Raw genomic sequence first — 19,166 nt, 5'->3', positions numbered from 1 at the left:
AAGAATTATTTTACATATACAATTGAAAAAATATGAAATGTATGGTGGGAGTGGCAGGTTAATAGGAAAGAAAGCTGACTTTATATGGCCATGATGATAAATTAAATTTATGGAAATACATGGTTTATTGCTCTCAAGAAATATAAAATGGTGAAGATAGACGTGCTAGGAAAGAGTATGTTCCCTGACATCATCATCATATAGTAATGGTAGGATATAATTAAGTAGCCATTAAAATCAACTTCTCCAAGGTTTTGAGTGCCTGTTATTGTCCTACATTGATTGAACAATGTTCCTCCTCCTACTTCTATTGCAATACGTAGGATGCTTAAACATATCCTAGTAAATGTTAGTCATGGTCGCTAGTGATTTATCGATTGGAAGGCAATCATATTTGTCTATGATTTTTTATATTATATATATGTGCACTCATATTTCCTCCTTCTGAGGCATGAATTGGGTCCCTAGATGTTTTTCTTCCCCATCTTTGCATGAGCACCAAAGGTGCTTAGTTGCCTGCCATGAGAGATATCATTGTTTTTGCCTTTTGGGAAGTGAGTCTCACATTATCAGGATCATTCTCCTGGACATTATTGCTAATTAATTTTCAGATGAACTTGAATATAATATTAGAGTCAGAGTCCAACCTCTTTCCGATTACATGTTGGATTACTTTTCTTATTGCCGATTGATTTAAAATGGAAGTTGAACATATTGTTCTTTAAAAAGGAACCTTGTTTTAGTCCACCATTACACTAATTGCTTCCTTGTTCATCATGCTTCCGTTTTCCACTACTCGCTGCCTGTTCCATTTTTTTCAAAGGCTAGCTAAAAAACGTGAACAGTAATGGCCCACACAATAACAAAACGCTTTCCGACCAAGATCGAGACACCTTGTGTTTATAACACAGTTACACTTTTTCCTTAAAAGTATACTAGTCATAACAACTTGTGTGTTCTTTAAGTCATTGGTTTCGTTTTTCAACTTTGTTTTCACTTAACACATTGTATAGAACGTGGTTGGTCGAGACTCAGTCACAAACTGAGTGAAAGAGAAGGTTTTTGTGGAGGTGTGAGGTCACCTCAATCCGCGGGCTCTTTTCCTTTTTAGAGTACTATCAAATGCAACGCTTCAATGATGTATACAGAATATCATGTGTTCTAGTTCTAAGGAGATATGTGGTGTGACTCATGACTCCAAACCATTCATAGAACCTTTGCCAAATACGGGAGTCATAAGGTGGCCTGATAGTGTAGGAGGTTGAGGGCGGAGCTCACCTACAACAAAATACTAACATACTAACAACTAACATACTCTTAGTTTTCTAGTTCAAGGACATTTTAGAACAATTATAATGCGACAAATGTATATTGAACTCATATGAGGGTGGTCCGTTGGGATACTAATTGGACCATCTGGTCCACCTAGTTAGCTGAGATCAATAATATATGAATCTGTTTGGAGTGAATTAAAAGAAGAGAAAATGAATATATGTCTCTAATCTGGGTAACTTAAGGTGGGGATAGGGTATAAATATAAGACACACAAACACAATTTCTTCATTCCTTTTGCTTCGGCAGCATGAGACAAATATTAAATGAGGCTCTCAAATTAATGGAATAAGTTGATTGAGATTGATAATAATTGGACCAATTGGTCCACCTAGTAGGTTGTGGAAGCTACTATGAAAATCTTATGAATAAAGGTGAAACATCTTTATCTTGATCAGGGAATATTGTTACAAGAAAACTAACTATCTGTGTCTTTCCAATCAAAGAATCACTTGCACGCTAGCTTAACAACAAAAAGTACTACTAATTAATCAAATGACTTCATAAAAATCTGATCATATATGATTTAAGGTTCACACTAGTTATCTCTAGGTATCATTGAAGATTGTAAGTTGGTTAATTAAACAAAAACATAGCATTGTTTAATTATGTTCCACCAACCCAATAGGAGACTATCTTAACATCACTCACACCTATGATTGAACATCTGAAGCATGAAATAAGATTATCAGGGTGTGTTGTATGTAGGTTGAAGTACCCTTCTACTTTTATGAATAAATATTGAAATTATAGTAATTAGGTATAACTCAATCTAAAAACTATGTCATAAGATGAGAAATATCTAAGGCATAATCATTATGTTGAACATATTCTCATCCAATCTTATAGCTCTTCTATTACTTACTGGGCAGAAGCCATAAACATCAGAGTTTTGCATCAATTAACTTAGGGAAAAAATATGTCATAATAGTTGATCCAACAACACCACATCTTAACCCAAAAGTTTAAATTTTTTATATAAATGTTATATACTCTTGACACATTACTCTGAAAAGTTGGGATATAACACATTCTACTTGTCCTTTTTTATCTTATACAAGATCTCAATCCTATGAGCTAGGTTTCTGTTTTGTTGTTTTTTTAGCTTTCTAATGTACCAAAAAAGTTCAACAACTGCAACCAAAGCTATAACTTAAAAGGTCTATGGTGAAATTAAGAAAATGATACAATATCCTTCAAAATAATTAATTAATCATTCTTTGTAATAAAAAATAACATGTATCATAAAATATAATTTTAAAATATACATTGTAATACAGGCCACTTTATTATGGTGTAAGAAAATTTATCAATTACTTTTGTATAATGCTATATCATTGCTTTAAAATTAATAGTAAAGAAAAGAATCTTTACATGTTGTGAAGATATATATATATATATATATATCATTGCTTTAAAATTAATAGTAAAGAAAATAAACTTCACATGTTAGACATGTAAAAAGAAGATGAAAAAAGAAAAAAAATTGCATGAGAGTAAGAGGTTTGTGAATAGTAACACAAGGATGAAATGTTACAAAAATTTCATGTCTCCATGTATTAGACCAATTACATTCATTCATATAATATTATTTTATATATATTTTTAATTATGTGTCAATTTTTAATTAATTTGATGCACAAATGAGACGTTAAAAGTGGGACATGTGATCTTCATTTAACCGAAAGCATGCTAAAGAGGAGCAATGGCTCACAATTAAGCATGCTAGACAACTTACGGACCCACCAAAACTTTCCATGCTCACCAATCACTATGATCCATCTAATACATTCATCACCTCACTCTATTTATACTTTATAGTTTATAGTATCGAATATGCAATTGAATGCTACTACTTTCCATCTTCAGTTATTGACTTCAATCCTACCTTTTTTCCCATATTCATTTGGGTGCTTTTCTCTCCCTCCTTTTGGCCCTTTTGGTTATCAACCATAGTTTTATGAGAACTTGGAGTACTTTGGGATAGTGATCATGAGACCATAAAGATCATTAAATTTAAAGATTCTCCATTGTTTCCAAACCAAACAAATACGTTTAATTTCTTTTGAGAGAATTTTTATTTAAAAAAGAGAGGTGAATACCTCCTTATACGTAGTGTAAATAAGATTAGAGAAATATGGTTAATCACGAGGAATAACCATTGGCCAACAAAGGCGTGGTTCATATAAAAACCATAAATTATATAATATATTATATTATATAAATGGATGGTCCCTCACTAACCCTAAGCTAGCCTAATAACTTGGTGAAGGAGCAAGTCATTTTGGCCAAACATTGTTGATTAACTTGATGGATGCCTAGAATTGATGTCTCTACCTAGGAAGACACCCATTTTCAGCTATGGTCAATCGCTATTTTTGGTTTTATTACTGATCACAAGGTGGTCTGATGGTGAAGATGATGATCGTAAGGAATGAAGTGCAATAAGTTGTGAGTTCGAGTCCTACCATCAACAAAAAATAGGAGTTATAAGGGTGGTTGATGGTAGGGTGTAGGAGGTTGAAGTTGATTCTTGGATTATTTATCTTAAATGATTTTTTTGAGGTGACATATTTAGTTAGATTTCTATATTTCAAAATGTTACATTCTTCAGTCAGATCAAATCATGCACTTTTTTTAATACGCCACCAACTAATGGTATTCTAACCCAATTTATTGTTTGGGATGGGTTAAACACTAATGATGGGGCAGCCTTGTATATTTGCAAAGGAACCTATGAGAGTTCTATTTCTCCTTTTGTTTTTTAATAATAAAAATATTATTCTATTATATATATAAAGATTAAATTATTATATTATTTGTTTTAGTACTTGACTTTATAGTAATGAAGTAGGAAGAATATGGACTTCAAAAGTCTACCACATCCATTCATCTGACCTGTAAAAAAAACATAAGTAAACACTAATTTTACAACATGCTTAAAGAGAGAAGAGCACAAAGTAAAGTTTCTTATACTCAGGAATTGAAGAATACATGAATTGAATTTGGAAAAACAAGAGGAAGAGTGTGGTGGATCATTCTATGGCAAGAGTACTCTTCCACCTGCACCTTGTGATAACTTAAAATATAGAACTGCACTCTAGATTCTAGTGCCATATTCTTGACGCATGCATCATCAATTTGCACGCAGAGGGGCGCATATTACAGTTATTTAAATTCTTCCACACACACATATATATTTTTACAAAAATATATATATTATAATGTCTCACCATCCATCAATCATTCATAAATTAAAAACATTACCATTTAACTTGTGAATATTAATTGCTTCATTTTTCAAATACGCATATCCCAATATCACAGTCTGATATTATATTTAAAAACGGGTTTAACTTGTTCTCTTCATCAACCCTACTATTCTGAAGAAGGAGCAATGCCATATCGGAGCTTGTATGATTTTCAAAGCTTGATAGGTCTCCATGATCCGTTTCATTCCTGTGATCTTCTTGGCTCAGTTGAGAAGCCACAAATTTATCAAGATCCCTCCAATCAGCAGTTACTTTCTTTGTCTTGTTTTGATCATCATATTCTTCGAGGGACACTGTGCATGGCCTCTTTGAAAATGGAAAAGAAGGGCTTTCTAGTTGAGGAAGCTCTACAAATTGGTCTGCATGATGATGAAGATGCATGCAGCTCATGTTTTCTGCCGCTTCTGTTTCTTGTTTGCACAATAAATTTTGAGCTATGAAGCTCTGAGGATTCCTTGACATGAAACCAATTGGATCCAACGCAGAGCTGATTCCACTCGCTTCATCGTAGACATAGCTTGAATACCATCCTTCAATTTTCTTACTTTGGCCATTGGTGGCTCTTTTCTTGAATGCTCTGCATACAACCCATCCTTCCTCCTACATGTATAAACATAATTTAAGTTAGAAAGTAGAGATGAAAACTTTATTTTGTTATGTTATTATCGTTATGATAATTAATCTAATTGCACTCCAGAAGCTAGCTTTGACACTTAAAATACACCTCCTCTATAGGGTTAGACATGGAGTTTGCAGGCATGAATTGACCATTCTGTGTGTGACACGTTTTCTTGATACTCTTAACAACTTGTTAGAATAATCGAACCAAACTTTATCTCAAAAGCTATAATTTATGGGGAGAGTTTCAAATATTTCTATATATATAAATATAATGGTTCTTTAATTTGCTATAATATGTTCAATCAACATGGAACTTTGATAGTTAATAGTTATGGTTGAGTTTTAGTCTTTTTGACCAAAAGACAGTGGGGATGGCTTTGAGAAATATAGTTTGAGACTTTGAGGCTTTGAGGTATAGGTCATTAGGTTTTGAGAGTGAGACTAAGAGTTGACCAGACACACTAAATTTTATGAGGGGGAAAAGTAAAAGTTAGTGTTACTCCTTTTATATGTATATTTTCCCTTTATTTTTCAAAATTTCCACTTTTTTGTGTTCGGTGAGAGGTAGTAAGTGTGGTCAAATAATTAATGACATATATGGATGTTTTGCGTTTGACAATCAAAATGGCAACAAAGGTGTGTAGTATAAAAGGAAGGGAAAGAAACAAGTTCAATTATTTGCTGTTGAAAGTAGTGACTTTTGACTTAGTGAAAGTTATGTTGCAAGAAAGCATGTACGTGCTGCATATTCAGATGTTTAGTGGTCTACAAAAAAGAGAAAGTGAGTTTAGAGACTCCAATAAATGCATGATCTGCATCAACTTAAGTAAGGTCTTTTTATTTAATTCACACAATAAAGCACTAACTATAGAGAGAGAGACTTAAACCAAAGAAACATTGTTCAATCTCCAACTTATGAATAGTAGGTTTTGTGAGTGCGTGAAAGAGAATAAGGTTGGGGAATATGGCATGATTAATGACGATAAGGATCCCGTTTTTTAACTGTGTCTCATTCCCTATCCCAACCTTATCATATTTTGCCACATGAGTAAAAGAAAAATTTTATAAACAAAAAATAACAAAAACTCACATTTTGATTGGTTTGGAACATGGAACAAGACACTATTTAGGATAGTCGATTAACTAGAGGCAATCAAAACCACTAATAAAGTTTGAACGTTGCATTCAAGCTGAGCCACTAAAATTTGAGTAAGCAAACAATAGACAAAGTGAGTAAAATAAAATTATATACCATAGCAAAAATAATATGATGGTTAATTACCTGAGGAGGTCCATTCTCATCAGATTCAAGCCTATATTCGTGCATGATCCAATCTGTTTTTTGTCCATTAGGGGCTCTTCCTTTGTAGAAAACAAGTGTTTTCCTCATCCCTATCAATTTGGTCTTATCATACACAGACTTGTCTCTTCCTGTTGCTTTCCAAAACCCTGCTATGGTAGCTCTGTTGGTTCTTGTTCCCGTTGGATACTTCTTATCTTTGTGGCTGAAGAAATACCACTCATTCTGCTCTTCATATCCAATCCTACATCTCTCTGTCATAACATCTATTATGAGTCACATTTTCGTTAAAGAAGATATTAACATAATATGGTATTTAACTATCAAAAGTCTTTAACCCGATGGACTAATATTCGAGGTCAGATTCTTCTCATATGCTTAAGTCAGGTCACATTCATATGGATCTAGTTACCAATATTTCATTTGGGGAAAGAAACAATAATTAATGGCTAGATAAAAAATTAGCATTAAAATCCTAATATTTGATTTAGAGAAGGAGGAGGATGAGAAAGTTATAGGTGGCATGCAAACAGTATAGAAAAGTAAGAGTATATGTGTATATGTATGCATACCTATGAGATCCCATGGTTCAATATGATATAGATCAATCTCTCTAATAACGTCAAGGTCAATCTTCTGAGATGCAACTTTCTTCCTGAGATAATAACCAACAAGTTCTTCATCTGTTGGGTGGAACCGAAACCCTGGTGGGACACATGACTCCATTGACTCCATCATATAAAATCACTGCCTGCTACATCAAATTCACCACCCCATTAATACCCACAGCACTTCACCACCTTCTTGATCATGTTTAAATTATAACCAATGCATATCCTAGCTATAATATATACGGCTTGGAAGAAAAACCCATGAAGGAAAAAGTTACTAGAATAATGTTTATCACACATGACGAGGTGATAGAATGACACGTTAATAAGATGAGATTAGATGTAATTATATAATATAGCTTTCACTATTTATGTATAAGTATGTTATTTACCATTAAATTAAAATATTAAGGAGGCAAACCCCTACAGAACAAATCATGGGAAAAAGAAAAGTATTATAATGAAAACTTTTAGTGAAAAGATGACAAGTGTTTCAGAGATAATCATAAGCTCGTTTAAACACTCACAAATTTTAATAGGAAAGAGGTAATGAATATAAGCGCGTGTTATAAACAAAACCCCATAATTTCAGAAACAATGATTTTCATCTCTGGTTGAAGAATGAGAAGTTGGAGAGAGAGAGAACCAAATCATGAGAGTTCTGTTTTGATAAATACCATGAGGAGTTGGAGCTTAACCTTTGTATGGTAAGAAAACGGACAAGTAGAGGCTCGTGCTAATGATGTTGTCTAGTGTTAATATAAGGTGGGAAGAATGATTCATGGAGAACGGGGTTCCACATTCTACATTCCACATTATTATTCATAATTATGTATATTAACAAATAATTAGGTACATAGGTTAATCAGTTTAAGCTCATAAACAAACATATATATGACATGGACAAAACATATAAGCATAAAGCATATATAACTAGTTAAAAACCTAACAAATTTGATAATTGAAAACTTATGGCAGATATAGTATTGAATTGGAAATATATATTTTTTGTTTTGATATGGACTGAAATGGAAATGTTTGATTAACCTTATTGATCAACCATCTAGTAGTAAAGATAAAAAAGTTGAAAAGTGGTTTTAATTTTTAAATCACATGTACTGAAGGGTGTGCTTATATATAAACCTTGAGAAAAACTAATGGATCATCATTTAAGAAAAACTGTGAGGCTGAAACTAACAATGAGTATAGATGGAAGGTGGTGACGTTATCACAAATTGGGCACGCGTTTCTCAAAAGAAAAAGGTTGAGAGAAAAAAAGATAAACCGTTGTATTGGATCAAGGTTTGGAGTAGTAGGAAGAGATAATAAAAAGAAAAGAAAATGGAGGAGAAAAAAGAAGCAGAGTAGAGTAGTGTAGTGTTGAAATATGAGCCAAGAGAGTCTCATTACTGAAACTTAAACTCTGACTCTATTGTCTCTTTGTCGAGAATTTTCATGGCACTATCTGACTCCTTCCTTTGACGGATTTTGAGAAAAATGCTGGTGCAGGTGCTGCCTTCTTTCTTTTATATCTCATGTTTTCATCAACCTCAGCAATTTCTACAAACCCTCATAGTTTATTACTACGTGAATTGGGTAACATAAAACAGCAAAAAGAAGTAGAAGAAAAGGTTTGCATGAACGTAAATTTGTAACAAGTAAATAAAATAAACCCTCGTGTCTCAGTGAATAAGAATAGAAGAGTGAAAGATGATATATAGTTAAAGAGGTTATAAACTCACCTGATGAGTTACGTTAGTAGTTGAAAGAGAAGAGTGAAAGAAGATAAAAAATAATTAACAAAAGGGTTTTGGGTTGATGAATATTGAAGTAGGGTGGTGCTATAGGTATGAGGAATTTGAAGAAAACAGCATGATGATGATGATAAGGGATGGTGAGAGAGGATAAGAAAAAGGTTCTGTTAGAAGTGAGGGTGGAAAATAAATTATGTAAGGACCTTTGTGAATTGCGCATGGCTTCATGGTTGTCCCCCATAGGTGACGTCATTGCCTACCTTTCTATGGATGTCCGGAACAATGCTTCATTCTTTGTCTCGGATTAATCATATATTGCCACAAAGATAACATAATTCTTTTAAAAACAAAAAATGATAAAAAATAATATTCTGATTGTTTCAAAGTAGGAAATGAGAGTCAATCAAAACAAGTCATGTATGTGCCCTTTCGATACCCCCATTAGGCTTTTCCTTTTCTTTTTGTTTCTTTTTCGATTACCTTTTCCTCATATTCCCTTCTCATTTACATTCCCTCGTAACCTTTTCTTAAGGAATTTTCTTTTGGTGAGTGTGTGGTTTCTAGTAGGTTTATGTATCAATCCCCATTATTATTTCTTAGGAAACTTCGTTAGGTATAATCTCATGTATCCACGATTTAAGAACTCTATAATTGTAGAAGGAATATTGATGGAAATTTGTAACCAAAAGTATAAACATTTCCACACACTTGAGACAAACTCACACGATATGAATATATGATTAATAGATTCGACATGGTTGGCAGCTTTCGTCTAAGGAGCTTCGAGACAAAACAATGTATATTTCAAGGCACACAATTAATCAAACAATTTTTTAAAACATTACCTACATGTGATTGATGTTGTTTCAGTTGAGCCATATATGTGGATTTAACCACGTAGACACCTGAGCCATCTAACCCCATATCAAAGTATCCAGAGTCTCCCTCTTAGAGGAATGATATTGAATCAAATCATACAAATTTCTTTGGAAAGACTCCTCTCTACCAAACAAGTTCCTAGATCCCCAAGACCAAACATATCATTCCAGTAGTCACTATCTCGCACTCGAGCATGTTGATTCCTAGCTAGGTTAAATAATCTAGAGAATATCTCCTTAAGGCTCCCATGAGCCACCCAAACGCTTTTTGAAAAAAAGAGTTTCAAAGTTCATCACCAATTTTCATCACCAAACATGAATAGACCTAATCATTATTCTCAATTTTGAGCTTAGTTTTATGAAACAAACGAAGTTGGCTCAACAGAGGAGAGAAACCCCTTGTCCCAAGTGACCGCCCGTTAACACAGGAGAAGAATCCTGTCCTCTGGCTATGTCATTTCACACAGACATATCATTGCTTATTTGCTTCCATGCATAATTCAATCACCTAATCATAAACTAACTTTTAAAATGAAATGGGAACACTCAAATTTAGACTCAATATAATGTCCAATGTTTTATGTAACACCCTTCACCATCCCCTCCAACATACTATCCCATAAAAAATCTTTTATAATTTGAACTCATAACTATAAAGATTTATAATCATTGATTTCTGATTTCATTGAAAATTTACAATTAAACTAACTTTAATTACCAGCAAGATATTGATTTAATATAATAATCAAGTTATACTGATTTCTCATAGAAATTCAAAAGGTTAAAGTTTTGATTCATAATAAGGACATTTATTTTGGAGGGAGGCTCACATTTACCCCAAAAATAATTCATTATTCATAAAATGGTGGAATACTTGAGTGTCCTAAGAAACTAACTAAAATAACTTTTAAGAAGATATTGAATGTCAATGCTTTATCTAAATGTGAATCTTCTCTAATTTTAGAGGAGTTTGGTAGCTTTTTTTCTTTCAAAGAAAGACAAACAAGTGGCCAATTAAATAATCAACGGCTGTGATTGAATTCTTAAAGTTCCACATATTATCCTCATTTTCTTTTTATGACAAAGCAACTATAGTTGTCCAATAAGCTAACCTGTCTGCCTCATAATAACAAATTAATTTGTTAATTAAATGACTTAAACTGGCTTATAGTAGTTATCAAGTGGCCTTAATTATGTCTATGTGAAATCCTTTTCTTTAATGGACTCATTTTTTTCCACCATGGATCTTCTTCATTAATTAAGAGATAAATACATATCTATTTATTTTTAATGATAAAAATGTAATTTTATTATAATTAAAATGATTAATGTGTCATAAAAGGTTGTATTTTTAATGTTTTTCTGAAATACTTATATCTCTATTAATAAAGTATCATAACATGATAGAATCATCTGTCTCACAGTCTCTACCAATTTCATGTCTTTACCAATTAAAAAGTGACACAAATCAAAATGAATTTTTTAAAACAAAATATTACATTTTTATATTATAGGCTTAAATTTGATTAGATTGAGACAAGATTTGAGGATAGGTTAGGGACAGATGATTTGTATCCGTATCCTTACTTCATTTTTTTAAGGCACAATTGTGGTTTCCCAATCATTTCTCGACAAGTATTTTTGGGAAGCAACTATGGAAAGGAATGAAAACGTAACAGTGTGATGAAGCAACTTGTAAGTCACGGATTGGTGAATTTGTCTTTCACCTTTACGTGGAACATAAACAAAGCAAAGACAATAAAAATAACATGAAAACATTCCTTCTAAGCACATGTCTTTGATTACACAAGAACCCCACCTTCTTTGGTCCTCCAAAGAAATTAATTATAAATAGTTGAAATAAACTAATTTTTTCCATGATTTAGCATTAGTCTTCTTCAATTTACAACAACTAACATATTATTCATTTCATACAAATTCTACCTAACATTCTATAATATTCATTTGCTTTTTAATATATATATATATATATATATATATATATATATATATATATATATATATATATATATATATATATATATATATATATATATATATATATATATATATATATTATATATATATATATAATACTTATTTATCATATGAAAAAAACAAAATTAATTACCAGATACTAGGAACCAGGTCAGTGCTTGGAGTTAAAGAGCCTTTGGCACGGCAATGGTGAAGAAAATTAACACATCATGCACCTAAGAATAAGGAATCTATGACATTTTTTCTATGTCATTATGTGCTATAGATATTGGTTCAGTAACTATCATGCATAAGTGTTACAAGTGTTTTTATAACCTTAGTTCTTTTCTTTTACTGATATTTTCAACTTGAATGGACCATTTGGGCCAATAGAAAAAGAGCAAGATTTTTTCAATCATGGCCTATTTCAGTATATCTTCCCCAAAACCAAATTTAATTCATCTCTAGTACTTCAAATTATATAAAATTTTGGACCTTTAAATATTTTTTCTGCCATTTATTATTATCTCTATTCAATACCGGAGAGAATCTGAACCTAAATTGGTGTAGGTTGAGGAAAGTTGATCCTTAATGGCCTAGAATTTAATTAATAAGTTATAATTGCTGCTCTTGTTTGTTGCAAATTAACAAGTCCCTTCTAAGGGTTATCATAAATTGACTAGTTAGACAAAGATACGGAACTGGTTAGTGAAGTATCTATTAATCCTAAGTGGTCTCCACCATGTTATCTTAAAGAAGATTCAACATCTTGAAGACTTGAACTACTATTAAGTTTGGCAAAAAACTAAAATCAATGTAATTTGTAGAATCAATATTTAGTTAGCTATAGTGAAATCAGTTTGTTCTTAATTACCTTGTACTATGTTTTGTGTTTGGGAATAATTAGATGGGGATGCTTAACTTATAGTTGATTGGACAAGCGTTCTCCACGTAGGACGGTGGTGGTGGTCAACATGGGAGGAAGATCTTATCTCATTATCAGTGTCCACATCTTTCAAGCCAATTAAAATATCTCACTTTATTGAAAAATAAAAAATAAAAACATAAATTTATTTTTTTATATTATTTGATGTTATTCCATTAGGTAAGAATATGAGGAGAAGATCCTTGTGGAACAAAGGATCCCCGTCTTGTCAACGTGGGACTCAAACCATGCGGCAGATTGTATCATTAAACTCTTAAGTGACCTCTTTGAGGATCCCACCAATAATATTCTTATATATATCTAATTTCATCAATATCCTAGATGTTGGTCGCAATGAAGATTATATGTCTCCATTTTATGTTTTAATTGTGTCTCCAATTAAAAGTTGACATTTATTTAAAAAGACGAATCATAAAAATAAAAGTTATTATTTTTATATTATTTAATAAAATGTGATTAGTTTGAGACATTAATACATAAATTACATCTTCCTTTCTCTAAACAAAACAATTCATTTTCTAGCCAACATTTGCCGTTCCATCATTTTCTATATATTCTTTGAAATATAGTACTTCAAAACTGGGATTGGGTATGTAGTGGATACTGATGCTACATATAAGGTATTTATGAATATGTATTAGATACATCGATTTATTTTTGGTACTCTGTACATATACCGATATATGTATACTACGAGTATTAGTCATTCAAAAACTATCATTTTTACTTGAGAACTTGATGTAAAATGATATGGAATGACATTCATTTTTTTTAATTTCTAGGTATATTAATTATTTTTAAGGTGTGGAGATCATTGAATTAAATTTTATCTCTACGTCCATAGTCCAAGATAGGGGTGAGCAAGACCCGACTCTACCCACTCACTCAGCACAACTCGATGATCGAATCCGAATAGGGTCGGGTCTGATCGGGTCTAGGCTGGGTTCGGGTTTCAAAAATAGACTCAGTCAATATTTAGGGTTAGATAGGGACCAAACATGACCCGACCTGTCCTGTCCCACGGTCACTTGCTCATCATATTTGTATGTGTTTCTACTCAAATATGTATAGAGTAATGATATCATTTTGGTCGAAAATATCATTTATTCTTTAATTTTTCCTTAATATATACATGATTATTAATATATATACTATATCATTTTATATATCAAACTACATATTCATAATAATAAATAATATTGAGAAGTCTTTATCTAAAATAAGTATGCATTTTGTTTAATCGGATCTAGTGTCAGGTCGGGTTTAAATGCTTTAAATGCTGACCCGGTCGCTATTTAGGGTCGAGTTAACTTCGGGTCTAGGGCCGAATCCGAATTCAAAAAAGTGACCAACAAATATTTAGGGCTGGGTGAAAAACGATCTTTAACCCATCCAAACTCGGCTCATGCTCACCCCTAGTCCAAGACAAACCTCTTTTAATTAAATAGTATAAACTATTATAGTGAATTTTGTCTTTGTTAACAAATTTTATATGCATACAAAAAATCAAACCTCTCAATCATGATAATCAAATTAGTCATCCACTAGCTAGGTTCAAGAGGGACTGGATAACTTGTTCTCAACGTTATCTCATTTCCTATCCGATCAATCACATATTGACACATGAATAAAATAATTTTTTTAAAAAGTTATAATATTCTAATTACTCAGGATATGGAATGAGAGACATATTTTAATTATTTTAATGTTCGTTAAACATTTTTAACATTATTATTTTATTTATACACATAAGAGAAATGGTAGAGAAACCCAATAAATAGTTTAACCAGCTAAAGGTGGGAGATCCTTGCGGGGTCCTATAAGGATCTTATTAGCCCTTTCTACATGTACTTTGCTCCAAACCCTTCTCTCTCTATTAATTGCACCATATCTTTTTTATGTTACTTATGAAATTTTTATTGATGGTTGTTGACAATGGTTGGTGAAGAGAAATCACCAAAATGAATAGACATATAAGATGTGTTCTCTAAAGTCTTCAACTTTACTCTCCCTCTGTATCCATGTGTGAACCACAAGACACCAACTATGATTGCACCCCTTATAGGTGCTAATTCTTACATTTCACTTTGAGTTATTGCAATATGTGTGTTCACTTTCTAGAGCCCAAACCCCTAGCATCTCACTCAATACACTATGATTAAATACCAATTTTTCAGACCCCCTCCCCTACCTCTTCATGGAACTTTATTCTATGTTTTTTTTTAGATTTGTGGGTGTGAAATTATAGGCATGATCAACTTGTAATTTTTTGTTGTATTAGGTGATGATTGATTATCATGTTTATCAATAGTGATATGGTAGTGGTTAATTTCTATATATTTTTTGCACTACCAAGGCATAATTCGCTCTATGGGGAATGATCATCTCTTTGTGCATGTGTGACTTTATCATCCAACAAATGTCACTCTCAGAAATTAAACAATTTACTTTTTGGTCTTTCTTATGAATCTAATGAGGTTTTACACAAATTAATCAACACAATATTGGTGGTTAATTTCTATATATTAATATATCAAACATGTTTTAAAAAAGTTTCTATATATATAAAATTGTACCAATTATTTTCTCAAACGGAGGTATTGTGCTATAGCTATGGAGGGTTCTTCTAGATGTTTAGAATTACTCTAGAATGTATTGAAAAAAGAAGAAAAATAATTACTATATAGTCTAGAATGAGCATCAAGTGTTCAACATTTGTAACAACACTTAAAAATAGGAAAGAAAATGAGGTGTTGTGATATATGTATGAATAATCAATAGTAGTATGATAGAAGACTTAGCTTATTCTTCTTCCTCTTTTTAGACTTAGCTTCTCTCTATGCATATTCCATTTGCTTCTTAGCACTTTAGTATTGTATCTACTGATTTCATACTAACACCAATGCACCATTGTTCTGAATTCTCCAATTTCAACACTTAATGTTTTACTTATGCAGTTATACCCTCAGGAACATGACTGAATAAGAAGCATATAGTTATAGATTTTTTATCACAAAAAACAAAGGACTATTATTGAATAAGGGGTGGCAGAAGTACCCCAAGAACAATCACAACATCACATATAACAAAGCCAAAACAGTGCTGCACAAAAAGAACAACCCCTAAACATAAGTATTTGTCTGTTTTTGATTGAATTACAAGTTCCAAAATTACATAATACTAGTAGCTCTACTACTTGCAGTATTTGTTTAACCTTAACATGATAATTTAGGCCCCACATTAATGTATTAAATCTTACATGCTGAAAATTGTAAGACCATTTACGAATAAATCCATTAAACACTTTCTAGGGCCATTGCTATATTTAATTATGTTCTTGATCCAAACTCTATTAATTAGATAGTTAGAGATCTCTGTTATATATAGTATGTGTTGATTCCAATAATGTTTAGTATTATCACAACCTCTTACCTGCAATACCTCTATAATTGTATTTATAGTGAGATGTGATATGTCGATATGGATCATGTCACAAATGTGAATGTGGATAATAATTAGTTTAGGTCGTGCATGGATACAACTGTAAAACGAATAATGTTGTTTGTGTCTTTGTTGTTGGTATAAATGGTCGTTTGGTATGTGAAATGAAGGACATTGGCATTGAGTTAGCTATTAAACAAGATTCTCAATTATAAAATATTAACAATTTATGAAAAAATAATATTATTTTCAGAATAAAGTGCAATTAATTCTTTTGGTTTAATAAAAAACGTATAATTTTTTTGGTTTCAATACCCTTTAGCAAGTCTCCTTCATCACCTTTTGCGACATTGATAAAAATCACCTGTCCCTAACTATTTCTGATTCTCTGTTCCAAGCCTATCACAATTTGCCACATAAATAAAATAAAAAAATAATAAAAAATTATATTTTGATTGGTTTGAGACAGAGAATAGGATTGCGACATATGCCGGCCATGTTGTTGAGCAATTGCATATTTTGTAGTTGCGTATGACGTTTTGCATCATGGTTCTTAAAAAGGAAATATAACCTTCCTATTCTGGTTTCTTGATGATGAGATAAGAGGATCAAGAACAATCATGAGATCCTGCACGTCCAAGAAGGGCTACATTCATTTACCTTGTAAAATACAGTTGGGCCAGGTACAAACCAGCATATTTTCCAAACTTTTTATGGCCCATTAGATATGGCTCCAAGCCTGAAGAAAGCATGCTATTTTTATGCATTCATCCGCTAGTTAATATTAAAAAAAAATTAACCTCTGGACCACAAATACATTGTATTAATTTATTAATAATTTTTAATATATGTAATCTATTGATAATTATATATGAGAAAATGTATGCATTGTATAATATATGTTTTTTATATATTGTTATTACATCATCATCATTTATAGATATTACATCCATTATATATATAAGAAGTGACTCAAGTATGAACAGTTTACATATAAAAACTGTAAGAACAATAAATCTGAACTTTACAATCAATCATAGATGATTATAATTAAAAATCAGTTATTAATTACATGACAGTCACATGTTACTTTTAATCTTGAACTTTCAATTAAGATCTTCGATTCATATATATATATATATATATAATGTTCTCTAATATAACATTATTATTATTTTGAATGTGTTGGTACATTTAATTAGATTGCTGTGAAGAGGGAATACGTTATTCTGATTATATTTTTGTGTATAATGAAAACTAAAATTTATTGTTGTGAGTAATATATAATTTACTTACTAAGTTACTATATTACAGGCTTTACAACAGACTCCTGCGATGAGGGCCTATAAGTTTTTATTATAATAAGGTTGCTAAAAGTAATTAATCTTAGCTATTTTCATCCCTCCTGATATTGACTAATAATATCTTTATCAACAGTATATGTGTGCTGGATACATGGGGCAAAATCAAAAAAATTGGAGGTATGTTCAAGCACATATATACACCTCCAATTTAGACACAAATTCTCATGCATAAAATTAGAAATAGTTGAAAACACAAGAAATAAAGCTCACGATTTCATCGAAACTAAAAGTATAAAAATTACAAATGTCCGTGCAACATTTGAGATAAAAGGGTAGTACTCTTATAAAAGTAAATTTCATATTAACTTCAAGAAATTGAAACCAAATCTGTCCTCTTTAAAATCTAAAATTTTATGAAACGCATGGGAGTCAATATTTGCAAATGCTATCTATTTTAATTTACTGGGAAAATGTTACATGTATCACACTTCTAATTAATCGAAAAGATAAAAATAATTTTTAATGGAAATGAAACCAGATATCTTACTGGCATATAAAAAAGGAGAGCAAATCTGCTCTCCTACAAGTTGTGTCACTGCATGTACCACTAACGTGTCATTAGTTAAAAAAATATATTTAAGTTAAAAAATTAATAATTAATTATTTTCCTGACCGATCACAATTGATAGCACATATAATGGCACAACTTATGCAATATATGTGTACCCATGAAAAAGTGCACGATAAGCAGTAATACCTATAAGATTTGCATTCATCTATTTGCCACTCTTCCTTAATTTTTTTATTAGAATATCTCTCGCCCTTAACATTCATCTCATGCTATTCTAAATATTTTTTGTTTGTCACGTCATCATCAATATCTTTAAAGCATATTCTCTTAACTAAGTTAACACACTAATAATTAATATACTTTTTCATAAGGTAAGAGGGGTCACACATGGCTAAACTTTTTTCTTGCATTTCATTCAAGCTCCATTCATAGCAAGTAGAATATTATCTGATGTCTAAATTTTTTTACATGCATTTGATTTAATCTATATATAGAACGTACATCTCATTCAAGCACCATTGATAACAAGTAGAACATTGGCTAATAGCTAAACATACTACGATTATTACAATCGTAGTACTAGAGATGGCCTTATGAAATCTAGGGGCCGAATTATAAAGGCCCTTCTCTGCAAAGCCCATGTAGTAGGTTTTAATCCATAAAAATAAAAAATATGAATCTCACTCTAATTTGGAAAGGTATTTTAAAGCTTTTTAAAGTTTTATTCATTAAACTCATCAAACAAATAGAACTTCAAAATGTTCAATTATGACTTGTTTACACTTTATACCCAATATATTGAGATAAAATAGAACAGTGGAAGTTTTGAGACTGATGGACGCAATTTTTTGAGCAGGATGCAAAATTGCAACTTCCCTTTAATGTAGTTGCTGTCCTAATCAAAATTTAATTAAAAACAACCTTTATGAACTGTTCAGGAAGATCCAGATATGTCTTCTTTTTTGTTAAAGAAATATTTATCTAACTCGGTCTTGCATCTGGGTACTAAAAAAACTAAGACACGCACTAACTCCAATCTTGCACTTGCTTCAAACGATTATAAAACTTGGAAGGATGCTTAACGGTCACTAAACGGTATTATTAGAGAAGGTTGTGCCCCTTCTAGGCCTCTACTCCTGTGATTTGTGCTAGTCAACTT

At 31.6% G+C, this 19,166-nt stretch overlaps 1 protein-coding gene across 3 annotated transcripts; it reads right to left on the bottom strand.

Moving 5' to 3' along the window:
- LOC109332271 (NAC domain-containing protein 37-like) lies at positions 4,272-8,939 on the bottom strand. 3 transcript variants are annotated; one of them, XM_019567199.1, is made up of 4 exons: positions 8,879-8,939; positions 7,098-7,279; positions 6,508-6,779; positions 4,272-5,204 (listed from the first exon to the last, which is right to left on the bottom strand). In XM_019567199.1, exons 2-4 carry the CDS (start codon positions 7,261-7,263, stop codon positions 4,626-4,628), a joined length of 1,017 nt encoding a protein of 338 aa, XP_019422744.1. In that variant the 5' UTR covers positions 7,264-7,279; positions 8,879-8,939; the 3' UTR covers positions 4,272-4,625. The 3 variants fall into 3 exon arrangements, with proteins under 3 accessions (XP_019422744.1, XP_019422745.1, XP_019422743.1); XM_019567200.1 differs by lacking the exon at positions 8,879-8,939 and adding an exon at positions 7,664-8,095; XM_019567198.1 differs by lacking the exon at positions 8,879-8,939 and having other exon boundaries at positions 7,098-7,520.

Source organism: Lupinus angustifolius, chromosome LG18 (assembly GCF_001865875.1).
Source record: "Lupinus angustifolius cultivar Tanjil chromosome LG18, LupAngTanjil_v1.0, whole genome shotgun sequence".
NCBI classification, from domain to species: Eukaryota; Viridiplantae; Streptophyta; class Magnoliopsida; order Fabales; family Fabaceae; genus Lupinus; species Lupinus angustifolius.
The sequence above is the reverse complement of the archived record's forward strand: the minus strand, read 5'-3'. Positions and strand labels throughout refer to the sequence as shown.

Coding starts and splice junctions, on each gene's coding strand:
- LOC109332271 (XM_019567199.1), bottom strand. CDS start 7,263: ATGATGGAGTCAATGGAGTCATGTGTCCCACCAGGGTTTCGGTTCCAC. Junction 6,780..7,097: donor TGAACCATGGGATCTCATAG/GTATGCATACAT, acceptor ATGTTATGACAG/AGAGATGTAGGATTGGATAT. Junction 5,205..6,507: donor ATGAGAATGGACCTCCTCAG/GTAATTAACCAT, acceptor TTATACATGTAG/GAGGAAGGATGGGTTGTATG.